The 15,585-nt window shown below is 47.8% G+C and overlaps 2 protein-coding genes across 2 annotated transcripts in view; one reads left to right on the forward strand and one right to left on the reverse strand.

The window, feature by feature from the left end:
• SLC22A17 (solute carrier family 22 member 17) overlaps window positions 1-1,345 on the forward strand; it is an 18,118-nt gene extending 16,773 nt beyond the window's left edge. The window contains exon 10 of the mRNA XM_066628055.1: window positions 1-1,345. This exon is cut by the window's left edge and continues 663 nt beyond it. The gene's annotated coding sequence lies outside the window, so the exon portion shown is untranslated.
• Window positions 1,346-3,159: 1,814 nt separating this feature from the next.
• On the reverse strand, window positions 3,160-13,650 carry PABPN1 (poly(A) binding protein nuclear 1). The gene is made up of 7 exons (XM_066629087.1): window positions 13,219-13,650; window positions 11,601-11,715; window positions 5,834-5,901; window positions 5,638-5,744; window positions 5,452-5,539; window positions 4,873-5,027; window positions 3,160-4,254 (listed from the first exon to the last, which is right to left on the reverse strand). Exons 1-7 carry the CDS (start codon window positions 13,648-13,650, stop codon window positions 4,215-4,217), a joined length of 1,005 nt encoding a protein of 334 aa, XP_066485184.1. The 3' UTR covers window positions 3,160-4,214.
• Between the last annotated feature and the right edge of the window lie 1,935 nt (window positions 13,651-15,585).

A 15,585-nucleotide genomic window follows, 5' to 3' on the forward strand; every position in this document is an offset into this window, starting at 1 on the left:
CTAGGACAGTACACTTCCAGTCCCCTGGTTTGGGATGCAGGAAGGACAGAATGACCCTTAAACCCTTCTCTGTGCAATAGACCCTTCTGCCAGACCCAGCTCTCTTCTGGATTCCCACCCCTTTCAAATGAAGACACCTGCCTTGTTCCCTCCATTTTATCAATTATGAATATGACAGGCAGAAATGGAATTAGCTTGGCTTGAATGGCGATGCAGGCAGGGGCTAAGACTTGCTGCCTGTATTTGTTCCTGTCAGCTCTTAAAAACACAGTAAGCCTGGCAAAATATAGGTGGAAAGGTTAGTTACTCGCCTGCCATTCTTCAAGACATTGTATGATCCCTGCCCCACAGCCATATGCCCCATCTTAAGATGTGTGATTCTACTAGGGACCAATGTAGAAGCCAATACTGTCTGACTGCGTAAGTATTTTGGACATAGCACATTCCATAATCCCTGAAGTGGAGGCAGATCAGCACCAGCTTGTAGGTCAGCATGCTTTTTTTGCTCCCTCTTGCCAGACTGAGCAACACAACCACAGGTTTTCAAGCTTTTAATCTATGCACAGCATCCTGTTTAATAAATTTTCTTATTGGACATCTCAGTCTACAAAGGGCTTTAACACACACATACCTTTTTTTTTTTTTGCTGGCTCAGTCCCAAAATGGAATCCTGGGCCTCTGCAATCTTTTTTAGAAAAATGATTTTTGAACTGGTCCAATTGATGGCTTGAATAGGTGATGCTGGATTGTTTTGTGGCTTGTTACATCACCCTAAGCTCTTCTCATACTCCCTCTTAGGTCCCATCACATTCTGTTGCCCCACAGTGCAGTAATCCTGTTTCTCCAGGCACTCAGAAAGGCTGGCTGGCTGTTCCACATGGGTAGCAGCTGGAAGTTGCACAGGTCTGTATTTCCCCCATCACTGCATAACCATGCTAAGAAAAGCACTCCTGCTAGATTTCTGCCTTTGAGCTGTTCTGAGGCAGGTGCTCCATTTATGCCAAACAAAGAAATCTACCTTCCCCTCCTGTCAACCCACAACATTAATAGTATGTTGTACCATGCAGAGCCAGTACATCAGCTGAGTACTCTTGGCAAAGCTAGGGGCCAAGGGGAATGAATGTTGCTGAAGTTTACTTTCTGTCTCTCCCACTGAGGAATGTCTGGCAATTCCACCCCTGCAAATTTACATCACTAACAGAAGGAACCTGGACATCGAACAATGGGCTGCATCTTCCCAAGGTGCTTCAAAATGCAATTTGTTTGAGGACTTCTGGCTGCTTTTTACCCTTAAGGGACATGAACTACAGACTGTTAAAATAAGCTAAATACATAATTTAAACAATTCACTGGTATTTCTTTGCTTCCCCCCCCCAAGACCTTTATTAGCCCCTTCCAGAGAATCTGACCCAGGTGTCACCATGGTCTCAGGATGCTAATTTTATCTGGATGTCATGTGCTCAAAACCCACAGGGGGATGCACCTCCTTGCACCCAAACGCAGCAGGTCCTCACTTCAAGTCATTTTACAAACTTGATGAGAAAAAAAATTGACTCTTAGCTAGGGCTCCTGTCCATGTGAAAGGTGCGCATTCTCCCTGGCTGCGTGTATTTTCTCCTACACAGAAAGCTCACATTTATTTCAGTGTTTAATATTAGAAGTATTTTGGGTATTTTTATTTTAGAAGTTTAGGGAGGTTTTTGTGACCAGAAATATGCTGTAGGAACGTAACACGTTTACATACATCAATTAGTCTGCAGCAACATTTTTGTTCAAATTGCGGTTTCCAAGATCCTACTGAAAACTTCTAAGTGAGGACTTGTGACTACTTTCTTCTGAAGCACTCCGTAAATGTGAGGTCATTTTCAAAAACATAATTTTTTCTGTAAAAGTGTTTTATGATGCCACAGCCTGGTTGTAGTTTTACTGCACAAATAGTGCGCAAGCAGCTGCTGCAACATCTTTGTTTCCCCCTGCTTAAAACTCAGCATTGTTGATGTACTACTCCAAACCACCATTGTTGTCCAATCCTTGTTTAGCCTTTGCTTTGACTGGGAATAGGGGAGCATGTCTGTGAGGACAAAACAAGCTAGGCTGGCAGTGTGAAGCTTTTGAATAATTCAGGCAAGTTTTGTGTACAGTCCTGTTTTTGTATTTCACCCTACCTTCAAAATGATTGCCTGTTCTTTTCAACAAAATTGCTCCAGTGCTCAACTGCCCCGCGTACCAATGTTCTCCATCTGCTACTTTATGCACAAGGTAGAGCACTATGCAAAAATAAGATTTGCATCCGTTTTACTACCCTAGCTGCTACACTCACCTAAAGTTATGGGTTTCTTTGCAACAGTATACCTGGCCTCTGAAGAACAGCTGTAGCAGCTTCTAAAAGTGGTTGTATTTCTAGTAAACTATCTTTGGTGCCCCCCAAGTAAAGGAAAAGACTTCAGAGAAGCTGATGACCAAACGAATTGGAAGACCAGCGAAATCCAGCTCTTCTACCCTAAGGGAGAGCTTTGGCCAGGGTAGAAACTAGCCAGTAAATCAAGAACCTTTGTGCCCTGCCAACCATCAAAGCAATCTTCCTCTTCCTTTTCCTGCCAGAAAGGTACATTTTCTCCTCTTTCAATCCCAATTCAAAGGAACCACACATTTTTGCTCCAATGCACACCAACAAAGTTTGCCACTATTAACAAGATTTGTTCCAGCCCTGAAAAGGCAACTCCCCACAAGCGTTCCCATTCAGAAACACACATACTTTGTGTAACCAACTACACCCTCTCGAACACTACAGCTCCTCCAAAGATGCTGAGGATTTCTATAAGGACTAAACACATCACTTCAGACTTGTGAAGCGAAGACTCTTCAGCACTGGCACCAAGAACAGCTACTTCTGTTTAATGAACTCTCAACATCGTACAACTGAGTCAACCTCCATTCACTGGCTCACTCAGGACAATCACAAGCCAGGCCAAGAGCGCTGCACCCACAACAACCCTCCCTTTCAGTAGTGGCCACAGTTCCTGCACAGCACTTTTATTTATGACAACAGAATCAGGAATTCTTCCAAAAACATCTTTATTTTTTTTCCTGCTCTCATAACATTTTATTTTGTCTCCCTCTTCACCCTCCCCACCCCCACCCAACCTGAATCTTCCCCCCCTTTTCTTAAAAGTCACTCTCCCACATGGAAAGAGGGGCCTCGGTTCCATCCCCACACCCACCAAACCCGAGGGAGTCCTCTCCCTGCCCCTGGTCTCTAGAGCTTCAGGTTTCGCTGATATTTCTTCAGGCTAAAAAATAAAGGAACCTGTAAAGATAAAGACACTCAAACAAGGCATAACAACATACCCTGGGGGGTGAGGGGAGGGGCAGTGAGAAGTAAAGACAGAAGAAGAGAGAGATGAGCCTAGGGTGAGGGCCAACAGTTTTCACAGGAAACACCTCAACTTGTTTCAGAACTGAATTTTGAGTGAGAGTCTGAGCACAGCAGGGGTGGGGTTATGATGTTGGGGCATGAGATGGGAAGCCAGAAAAGGGTCTCCTGGCTAACACCCCCCTCCCCCAGAACAGGATGTTGAGACACGCAGTCTGCCAAAGTGGGGGAACAGGAAAAGCATATGGTGGCGAGATCTGGACATGGACTGCTCCAAGGACCCCACACCACCACCTCCCTTTAAGCCGATCCATGTAGAAGCAAATGAGAGCTGGAAGCAGCCAAGCACACACATACACACATAAGAAATCAGGGCAAGGGTGCGGCAGAACGAAAGCAAAATACAAAGAATTAAAAAAAAACACAAGATGAAACAGCTTGCCAAGGACCAAAAACCACAAGAGCTTTGGAGAACTGTCAGCCCTCCAAACCTCCCCGCAGCTGTCCCTCCCCCCCCAAAACACAGGGCAACAATAAAAACAGAAGAGGGAAAAATGTCGGGCATAACCAAGCCAGTCTCTACAGATGGAAGAGAAGGGGGTGAGGGGCAGAGGGGCGACAGGGCTCAGGCCAGCAATACTACCGGCTGGACATTCAACACACAATGCCCCCCATGTTTAGATAGTCCCCCTCCACCCACATTCATCAGCCCCCTTTCTCTGCACAGCATTAGACACATTCTCCTCCCCCCAACAGTATTTTTTTTTTTCCATCATGGTAACAATCTTCATTTTTTTTCTTTTTTTTCCTCCTTCCTAAAACCACAATTTTATTTTTGTTTTTAGTAAGGGGAATACCATGAGGTCGCTCTGGCCCGGCCCCTGTGGAGAGAAGAAGGAAACTGGTTAATAAAGCAATACCAAAAATACCCTCCCCGTAAAGAGCCCAGAACTGGAGAGCTAAGGCTACCGGCCACAAGGCATGAGCACGTGTGCCTCTGTCCCTCTGTGCAGGCCCAGTTCCTGAAAGTGACACATTCATTCACACTCTCAGTAAAGTTCCCGTTTCAACTCAAATTCTAGATGTGAAACAAGATTTTGCAGAAGGTCCAATCGACCTTGGATTTCACTACATTTCAAAACCACTCTGAAATCTGGCTGCAAGATGGCCTTATCCAGTTTTTAGGTCTTATTTGTGACACACTGACAGCAAGATATTTCAACTGACCAAACACCTCATTGTTTTTCTTCTCAGGGCCCTAAACCTTGGAGCACCCACCAACCAGTGTCTTAGCAACTATTCTAAATAATTGTTTCTGCTTTATTAGACTTCCCTTTGCCAGAACCAGAAGCAACTATGGTTCCCAGCCCATCTTCCTCACTTGTCATATCCACCCCAGAGAACCCTGGGTTGGGGCTCCTGCCATCTTTCACCCCCATGCAGGCATCACCTGAAGTGCAGTTAGCCCTCCCCATCCCGCCAACCCCCCCTTGCCAGACCTGTAAGCACGCCCTCGGGGCGGCCTGCTACTGAAGCCACTGTAGAAACGGGCCCGGGAACTGCTGTAGCCGGATCCTCTCCCTCTGTATCGGGTCCGGGGGAAGCCCCGGTCTGTGGTGCTGATCCCAGGGCGATTGGTCCGTTTGGGAATCACCTTCAAAAGGGTAAGATATCCCCGCAAATGAGGCTCAAGAGAAAGTTGTAGAAAATCATCCCGAAAGACTTTAACATCAGGGGTGACCATCCCCACACCCAATAAGCAGGAACTTGCCATTCCCAACACCTGTGTTTTCCTTCCTACTCTCCCACCACCTTCCCTTCCCCTGCTCATAATTTTTTTAATACAGGGCTACCGATGAAGCAACTTCAGTCAAAGGAACTGTTCTTCACCATGAGACACGCCCAATCAAAATTCAAACGGCAGGGGACCACAGAGAAGTGAGAGATGGAAACGACTTGCAGGCAGGACCAAGATTTTCAAGCTAGCTATCCAGAAGAGGTGAGGGAGATAAGAATCAGAAATTTCTTGGCAGACCTGGGACCCTGGTGGAAAGGAAGCTGATGAAATCCACACACACCTTGATCTGTCTGCCCCTGAAGAGGGACTCATCTAACGCTAAGGACGTCCGCACCGACTCCTTGTCTGAGAACTCAATGTAGGCGAACCTGGGGCAGCAAGGAACGGGAAGTCATCATCAATGGGAAGCATCGCGCAGTGCGCAGCAGTTCCTTTCCCTGTCCTCAACCCATCAATTCACACTCACCCCTTAGGGTGGCCGGTGTACTTGTCACAGAGGATGGTCACGCGGTTGACAGAGCCACAGCCATGGAAGTGGGCCTCAAGCTCCTCCGCTGTTGCCCCATAATCCACCTGAAATGTAGGGTGTTGGGGGTGAGGAGACAGGTGCGTTCCTTTTGCCCTCTTGACAACAGTTGGGAGACTAGAAAAAAAAAACTTACATTGCCCACGTATATGGATCGGGCGTCTGCTTCCATCTTTTCTTCTAAAGACATGATGACAGGGCCGGCTGGGGAGAGAGCAGCAGCTTAATTTGGGAAAGCAACGAAGGAAGAATTATTTTGATGCCTCGGAAAGGAGAATCCACACAAGGACCCATACTCCAGAAGCAGCCAGTTTTGGGAAAATCAACAAGGGATGGACAACACAGGACCTGAGTGCCAAGGTATCCTGTCACTGAACACAGAGGCTTTACGTAGCTAAAGTACCTCAAAAAAGTCACAGAAAGCCAGCTCAAAGCAACCCTCCCCTTTATCTATTTTATAGGATTTATGCTCCAGAGCAATCCAACCAGCCTGCTCTTCATTAGCAGTTTCAAAGTTTGTTAACTTCTCAAAAAGACAACCATTGAGGTCTCTCAGAACAGCTTGCCTAGCATGTGCTTTTAATTCTTTGCTACTTTAATACTTTACTATGTCTTGTGCCGTGTTTTATGATTACATTTTTAGCACACCAGACATCTGAGGCAACTTATAATGGCTTCTCCAAACCAAACAAAAGTTTTTAATCAAATGGAGGCGTCATGAGGGTTGAAACTCCATGGTGTGGAGGGACAATGCATCCATTCCCCAGCACAATGCTGTATTGGCTTCCTTTCAGTCATTACAGGACATGAGCAGAACAAGGTCACAGACCAAGGCTGACAATGGCAAGCGTGCCTGATTTTTTTTTTTTTTGGGGGGGGGGGGGAAGCTAGCATCTCTGTCACCTCCCAGTTCTCTCTGCAAGCTCACCCCCAGGTTATTTTTCCATAATTGGTTTCAGAATCCAAAATGTGGAATGAAGGGGACGAATTTTGTGAGAAAGACAAGTGTGTGTGTACCTACCTTTTTTGGGCTAGGTAGTCAGATATTACAACAACACACAAAACAAAGAATATTACCTACAAATACAGATGAGAAAACTGAAATTTAACAAAACCCTTTCTTTCTCCACTGAAATAAAAACGGTTTCCTTGAAATTATCTGCACTTCTTATTCCAATGTTATCTGAAATCCTCCCAAACCAAAAAATATTTATTGCTTACTGTTGGGTTATTCTTAGCGTTTAAATACTAGACTACTTTATGCATTAAAGCCAAACCTCACAGTTTCACCAATCATTCTTTGGAGAATAGCTGGCATCCAGTACTTGGCTAAAGTAATAGTAGCTGCTATAATCATATGGAATAATAAGTGCTCCTTTAAACTAGCGACTTTATCACAAACTTGTGTGAGAAGAAATAGCCAGATCCAGATTGCGTTTTAATACTGAGAATTGTTTAAATTAATATGGGTACCTGCTTCCAAAACTGCCATACTTCATTGCAGGACCATCAACAGCACGTCCATCAGACTACAATTCCTACAGGCATTACTATATTCTGCATATTTTTGAAAATCTTATGAGTGACATAAAAAAAACCTAAAACAATTTTCTTTTAAGAGAGAAGAGATTGAATACTTGATTATACCAAACCAAACAGCATTCCACTCTTGAAAAGTAAGGTTAAGCGTTTAGCCACATAAGAAACCTCAGACCTGCTACCACAGCACAGTAAAATCTGGTAAATATTCAATAAAATAGCTAGCCTTTCATGTAAGCAATTTCTAAACTATGTCAATGGTCATGTAAAGTCTTTGGTCTGACTGATTAGTTCATGAAGGTAATGAGTACCTGCAGATATTTGTGGAAAAAGGAAAACAACTTTTTATCAAGTAATTATCATTTTAATTTGATTGGTTTTTTTTCTAAATAATTTTGATATAGGTTTTTTTTTTAATTTAACCCAGAACCATTTACTTAAGTCTTCATATATTAGAATTGAAGAATAAGGGGATTTCCCTGGCAAAAGATGCTGTATCTTCTATAGCAGTATTTCCCAAAGTGTTTCTCAACCAGCGGTACTTGTACCACCAACGGTACTTGAGGTATTGTCCAGTAGTACATGCGGGACCTCAGACCCCCACCACCAGGCAGAAAGACTAGAAACACTACATGACAAGCAGCAATAGGAGGCTCAGCTTGAAGGGTTGAGCTTTTTTAAAAAGCCCTCCCATCCACCCCGAGCCTCTTACCAGTGTTTGATGCATCAAGTCTGGCCATCCAACCCAAAAGTAACTGAAGATGAGTTACTTCCAGTGGTGTTTCCAATAGGTAGGCCATGTGAAGTGGTACAGTGGGGGACAAACATTGAGCAATGTTGCTTTCGAAGCCTAGAGGCTGCTGCCTGATTTATAAATGCCAAGGGGTGTGGCTATAACAGTGACTGGGCAGCAGTGTTCCCCCCCCCCCAAGTAGCAGCTTGTTCAGCTCTTGATACACATACCCTAATCTGTCCTGTCTGTTTTGTGAACCACCAAAAATTGGTTCATGACACATTGGTAGGTCGTGGACTCAGTTACTCAGGGTCTGTTCTGCAGGCAAACACACAAGTATGTTTCCTTTGGATAACATAAATCTTATATCCCAGAATGCCCACAGATCAAGTCCACAGCCATGAAGACCAACATCAAGGCAGACAATCCTGCACCATGTCCTAAGAAACCATGTCCTAAGGATCTGTCCTGGGACGGGTGCTTTTCAACCTCTTCATAAATGACCTGGAGACAGGGTTGAGCAGTGAAGTGGCTAAGTTTGCAGATGACACCAAACTTTTCCGAGTGGTGAAGACCAGAAGTGATTGTGAGGAGCTGCAGAAGGATCTCTCCAGACTGGCAGAATGGGCAGCAAAATGGCAGATGCGCTTCAATGTCAGTAAGTGTAAAGTCATGCACATTGGGGCAAAAATCAAAACTTTAGATATAGGCTGATGGGTTCTGAGCTGTCTGTGACAGATCAGGAGAGAGATCTTGGGGTGGTGGTGGACAGGTCGATGAAAGTGTCGACCCAATGTGCGGCGGCAGTGAAGAAGGCCAATTCTATGCTTGGGATCATTAGGAAGGGTATTGAGAACAAAACGGCTAGTATTATAATGCCGTTGTACAAATCTATGGTAAGGCCACACCTGGAGTATTGTGTCCAGTTCTGGTCGCCGCATCTCAAAAAGGACATAGTGGAAAAGGTGCAAAAGGGAGCAACTAAGTTGATTACTGGGCTGGGGCACCTTCCTTATGAGGAAAGGCTACGGCGTTTGGGCCTCTTCAGCCTAGAAAAGAGGCGCCTGAGGGGGGACATGATTGAGACATACAAAATTATGCAGGGGGTGGACAGAGTGGATAGGGAGATGCTCTTTACACTCTCACATAATACCAGAACCAGGGGACATCCACTAAAATTGAGTGTTGGGCGGGTTAGGACAGACAAAAGAAAATATTTCTTTACTCAGCGTGTGGTCGGTCTGTGGAACTCCTTGCCACAGGATGTGGTGCTGTCGTCTAGCCTAGACGCCTTTAAAAGGGGATTGGACAAGTTTCTGGAGGAAAAATCCATTATGGGGTACAAGCCATGATGTGTATGCGCAACCTCCTGATTTTAGAAATGGGTTATGTCAGAATGCCAGATGCAGGGGAGGGCACTAGGATGAGGTCTCTTGTTATCTGGTGTGCTCCCTGGGGCATTTGGTGGGCCGCTGTGAGATACAGGAAGCTGGACTAGATGGGCCTATGGCCTGATCCAGTGGGGCTGTTCTTATGTAAACCACTTCCAAAGGGTGTCATGTAAACCAAAATGATGCCATCTCTGTGGGACCCTTGCTAAGTTATTTGATATCTTATGCCAAAGAAACATTTTTGAATTATCCCTTACTGTCAGGTAGGAGAGATGTTTTTTTGTTAGCTGTCCTATAATCTGCCTTGTTATTGTTTTAAGTCTTAGGAACTGGCAATGTTTTACTAACCGAAAGAACAAGTATTCAAGGGAGCCATGTGCAAGTACACTGTTGAGTTCATAAAGCCATATCAGAGCCTGACACCAAACCTATTGGTGTCATGTTCCAATCACGAGATTCTGTCCAGGTCCAACACATTGGGTTGACCAAGCCAAGGATCCCTCTTACTAGCTCTCTCACACCAGCATATTCACATTTGGGGACAGATGGCATGGCCCCATTTCTCGTGTCTGCAAATGAACCAGGCATCTTATTAGTTATGCCACAGCTTTTCAAATCGTGTTCTTGGGAACTCCGAGCTTGTATATCATCAAGTTAGAATTAAAACACGGCACTTTAGTTTCTGAGCTGTGTTATTTCCTAAGATGCTGTGTCTTAAATGTTTATATTGGTTAACTGTTTTTTCAAATTATTGTTTTTAATTGATTCAGTAAGTGAGCTTCCTTGAGAAACCCTTGATGGAAAATTGGGGTATAAATGTTTTAAAAAGCAAACAGAGCAATACGTGGGACTCCTTGAACATTTTCAGGCGCTCCTTCGTAAGAAAGTTAGGAGTGGAAGCCAATCTTCCTGAAGGAAGCCTGTCTGCACAGACGAAGGAAAGCATTTGATATGTTGTAGGCAATACATGATTCAGGGTCAAATGAGGTCCTTTGGGTCTGTCCACTGCACCTGAATGAAGTAAGTGCATGCCCTGAAGCACATTCCCAGGTGTTCTACAACACTCTATTGCTCTTCAACAGACAAAGGCCCCCTGAAATAGGGAAACTGAAAACGCACACCACTAGGCAACTGCTTCCCATTATTCTAACTGCTGTAAATTTTACCCTCTTGGTGAATTTTATCAACTTTTGTTCTGGTGCTTCCATTTTAATGGTTGCAAATTCACGCTGTAACTAACTTGCCGTTTCGCAACTTGTAGAGTTAGTACAAAATTTTAAATCAAATTCCCACATTTCACTAATGTATAAAAAGTGTACCAGACCCCAGGCTAGAAAAAAATAAATTCTTAACATTACAAGTATAATCTAATTATTCATGGATTCCCCCCCCCATCTCAAAGCTCATGAGAAGGGCCCTTGAAATTAAAAGAAAAAAGACATTCAACAATAGACCTGTTAGTGTGGAAGAAGGCAACCAGCAGACAATTCATCATTCAATCTCTCTCCAAGCAACCACTCCCTTACCCCTAAGCACATAAAAGAATGCTAAGTGGAAGTGATTATCACTTCCTGCATTGTCAGCTGCCTAAGAGCGGAACCTTTCTAAGCACCTGAGAGACTGAATGTGTGCCTGAAACCTCTGTCATGCATTACAAAGGACAGCAAAGCTGCTTTTAAATCACTGAGCAAAGGGACATTTTTTTTAAGGGACATTGTTTTTTAATGGATTTGCTTCATGTGATTTTTGCTATGCTCAACCACATGAGATCTGGGACCGCCTGTATTTTTTTTTCCAATTCCTGAAAATATACTCGTTCTTTTCCACATTAAGGCCAGTTTCTGCAGCCAGATCAATCTGAATTGCACCAGCCCTCACATCTGCATAATGCATGTCATTATGGACTCTGGACCTCCCTGGCATTCATTCAAGGGGCTCTAAAGAGTTCAACCACTGTAGAATTTACACATTTCCAGGGCCACCTGTTCCAACAGCAAGCAGCCTTTCCCACCCATTCATAGCACTACTCAGATGTGGAGTTGGTGTATATTTTACATTACACCCCCATTTTATTATTGCCTCATTTCCAAAGACTTGTACATCTTGTATATTTAGACTGTCTTGCCAGTTACGCACAGCTCCAAAATCCTGCTCCTTCAACCCTCTGAATGCTTGCCAGCCTGAGTGGCCTAGCCAAAGAGACAGAATGCACATGTGGAAATGCAAGGCATGGTGCTCACCGTTGCCAGGTGGAGGACTCATGTTCATTTGCTTCTCCACTTCATTCTGCAACTCCTTCAGTTTCTCCGCTTCTTCCTCCATTTCTCGAACACGCGCTTTAATGGCTTCCAGCTCCTAATGAACAGAAAGCATGGACAGGAAAAAGTGGGGAGCAAATTATGAAATATTTCAATCCTACTTAAGAATTCTGTTAAAACCCACTCTTCATTCCCAATTACTCAATTCCCCCCAATTACTACTACTTTTTCCACATATAAGGTGCATTGTTAAAATCCTTATCCAACTACCTCCATTTCATTTCTCTCTTCCAAAACCAACCCCTAGACCAGTAATTCCCAAACTTTTTTTGACTGGTGGTTCCCTTGACCTAATGGGCCACTGGCCACATCTCCCCATTAGAACAACAATGCTATACATTGTATAGGGCAGCAGGTTTTTTGCAAGAATTCTGTGGCTCCCCTGGCTGGTTTCCACAGCTCCCCAGGGAGCCAGGGCTCAGTTTGAGAACCAATGCCCTAGACCAGTGTTTCAATTCCATTTCTGCCAAATTCCTATGATGCCTAATCCCACCTTTGCCTCCTGCTAGATACACAACTCCTTATTCTCACACTTGCCAATCTTCTCCAGAATAATCCCAACAACCCAAATGGCTTTTGGGCAACACCACTCCCTAACAGTACCCCCCACCCCACTGATTAATTGCCTCAGCTAGCAGATCCATCTCACAGTGGATCTTAAGTGTCTCCATCCACATGGTTCTCCACAATGGCACACTTCAGACTCAACCCCCAGCCCTACATTTCATCTCTATTACAGACCAACCCCCTCTGGAGCATATCTGAACACCCACTGCCATCACCAGCATCCCTATGCACACATATAAGTGTCTTCTGCTCAAGTTCAAGACCCTCATTCCATCACCTCCTTCTCCCTCATTTCCACCATCAGTCACCCCCCAAAGGATGATCCTTGTGAACCACCCCCCCATCTTGCTTTGACATCATATTTTTATCCCACTCTTCCTCACAGAGTCCAGGATGATCTACATGGCTACAGAGCCTCTACCTTTACAGCAGCACATCAAAGTAGGCTAGCCTGAGCTAATACAAGGCAGTGACTGGGGAGAGAACATTTACTGAGGATTCTGTGGTCAGCGTGATCACAAGATAGATTTTCCTGGGCAAATACAAGACGCAGGGCCAGTCCTGTGCCTGTCTACTCAGAAGCAAGCCCCATTACAGTCAATGGGCCTTACTCCCAGGTGAGTGTGGATAGGAGTGTAGCCCAAGAGCCCAGTCCTGTGCCTGCCTACTCAGAAGTAAGTCCCATTACAGTCAACTGAGCTTACTCCCACGTAAGCGTAGACAGGACTGCAGCCTTAAAGCCCCAAGCCATGCATGCGTCTAACTCAGAAGTAAGTCCCATTATAGTCAACGGGCCTCACTCCCAGGTAAGCGTGGCTAGGATTGCAGCTTTAGAGCCCCACCCTATGCCCGTCTACACAGAAGCAAGCCCCATTACAGTCAATGGGCCTACTCCCAGCTAAGCGCCGGGAGAAAGCCAGGCTGCTCCGAGGGGCCCCCGCCGAGCCCCCCACCCCAGACGAAGGGGGCTCACCGGGTCTTCGATGGCGGAGTCCCCGGGGTCGCCCTCGCCCAGGCCGGCCTCCTCCTCCAGTTCCTCGGGGTGGGGGCGGTGGAGGGCGGCCCCCGCGCCCGCCTGCCCTGCCCGGGAGGCGTGGGAGGAGAGGGCGCCCCTGGGGCCGGACCCGCGACCCCCCGCGCCGCCGCCCGCTCCTCCTCCTCCGCCGCCGCCGCCCGCCGCCTCCAGCAGCAGCTCCTCCTCCTCGTCCTCGTCCTCCAGCTCCTCCTCACGGAGCGCGCCGCCCGCGCCGCCCGTCTCCCCGCCGGGGCCGCCCGCGCCGCCCAGACCGTTCCCGTACTGTGAGGACGCCGGCAGCCCCCCGCCAGGCTCCCCCTCGGGCCCCAGGGCCGCCGCCAGGGCCCCGCGCCCGCCGCCGACGCTGCTCGTGCCCCGCACGGACGCCATGGCCCCGCTGCCGCCCGCCGCCCGCCGCGCTCCCATTGGCTGCGCCGCCGCGCGCTCCCATTGGCCGCCGGCCGCCCTCGCGCCCTCGCTCGACAGGCACTGGGGGCGCCGCCTGTCGCTCAAGACGCAGCGCTCGGCCATTGGGCGGTGCGGGAGGGGGCGGGGCGCGTTCGGCGTCTGGAACGTTGATTGGCTTTGGAGTACTCTTGTCCGGTTGGGCACCCGGTGCCAGTGTGCACCGCCCCTTTTCCCGATTTGCGACGGTGAATGGACAAGTAGTGCGTCGGTCAAGTAGTCAGCCAGTGAACTTCAAGGAAAGGATTGATCGACGCACGAGAGGACCAGTGCGGATGGCTGTAAAGGAGCGGGCAGGCAGTTTTGCCTGCCCTCTTCTATCAATCCCAGGCAGAGATCACCGAACACCCCAGTGTAAACGCGAAAGCTCATTAGCCTCACGCGATTGGAGGAAAGCCTGCCAATCATATGGAGAGCGGACACGCTATTGGCCAGCTGCACAGCCATGGGGGCGGGACTCTTCTTCCTCATTGGTGGATGGCCGCTCCGTCCTGTCCTTTCCCGAGACAGAGCGTTGGCCGTTGCAGTCTTGTGATTAGCTACCGACGCTGGCAGTCCCACTCGTAATGCTCGCCCTCGCCTGTGATTGGTGGGGCCCTCCAACGGCTGCGGGCAGCCGAGGTGGTGCAGTTCTGAGGAGAATTTCCCTCCAATTCTGACGGGCTTCAGAGAGCTGGCCAATCAGAGAGTGGGGGCGGGGCCAGCCACTCACCTCACAGCAGGACCTCTCCTCAGACCCTGAGAGCATCAGGCCACGCAGGGGAGCCCTTTGAGGGAGTCCAGAGTGGAAGGAAGACCCCAAGGCCTCCTCAGCTTGGGCCGGGCCGGGCCGGGCCAGGCTGAGCCAAGCCAAGGCCTCATTGGAGTTCTTGGCCAGAGCAGTGGCACTCACACTGGCCGGCACTGTGCTCTCAGAGTGAGCAGTCCCCGTCCGGAGTCCTCCTCGCTCGGAGGACGGGGACGCTCTGGGCAGTCACATCTACTGCTCCATGTCCCAGAAGGCCGTGCGAGAGTCCTCTTGTTCGGAGGACGGGGACACTCTGGCCAGTGACATCTGCTGCTCCACGTCCCAGAAGGCCAGGCGAAGGTCGTCTGCCCAGCGTCCCAGTGTTCTGCCAAGGCACCACGCAGAGTCCTCTTGTTCGGAGGACAGGGACACTCTACGTCTGCTGCTCTGCATCCTAGAAGGCCGTGCGAGAGTCATAAGAACATAAGAACAGCCCCACTGGATCAGGCCATAGGCCCATCTAGTCCAGCTTCCTGTATCTCACAGCGGCCCACCAAATGCCCCAGGGAGCACACCAGATAACAAGAGACCTCATCCTGGTGCTCTCCCCTACATCTGGCATTCTGACTTAACCCATTCCTAAAATCAGGAGGTTGCGCATACACATCATGGCTTGTACCCCATAATGGATTTTTCCTCCAGAAACTCGTCCAATCCCCTTTTAAAGGCGTCTAGGCTAGACGCCAGCACCACATCCTGTGGCAAGGAGTTCCACAGACCGACCACGCGCTGAGTAAAGAAATATTTTCTTTTGTCTGTCCTAACCCGCCCAACACTCAATTTTAGTGGATGTCCCCTGGTTCTGGTATTATGTGAGAGTGTAAAGTCCTCTTGTTCAGAGTATGGGGATGCTCTATATCTGCTGCTCTGTGTCCCAGAAGGCCGTGCGAAGGCCCAGCGTCCTGGTTTTCCATCCAGGCACCACCCGGAGTCCTCCTGAGGACAGGGATGCTTTGGGCCGGCACAAGTGCTACCTGGCATCCCAGAAGGCCACATGACAGGGCACCCGGGCAGGCACAACTGCCCAGAACGTCTCTGTCCCCAAATCGGGGGACCAAAGGTCTGCTCACCAG

Source organism: Tiliqua scincoides, chromosome 5, assembly GCF_035046505.1.
Source record: "Tiliqua scincoides isolate rTilSci1 chromosome 5, rTilSci1.hap2, whole genome shotgun sequence".
In the NCBI taxonomy this organism is placed as follows: domain Eukaryota; kingdom Metazoa; phylum Chordata; class Lepidosauria; order Squamata; family Scincidae; genus Tiliqua; species Tiliqua scincoides.

What these genes read in the sequence shown, in the direction of transcription:
- PABPN1 (XM_066629087.1), bottom strand. Translation starts at nt 13,650, where the DNA reads ATGGCGTCCGTGCGGGGCACGAGCAGCGTCGGCGGCGGGCGCGGGGCC. An exon ending in GAGTCCTCCACCTGGCAACG is followed by an intron (nt 5,902 to 11,600) that starts GTGAGCACCATG and finishes CTCTCTCCCCAG; the next exon opens with CCGGCCCTGTCATCATGTCT. An exon ending in GATCCATATACGTGGGCAAT is followed by an intron (nt 5,745 to 5,833) that starts GTAAGTTTTTTT and finishes CCTACATTTCAG; the next exon opens with GTGGATTATGGGGCAACAGC.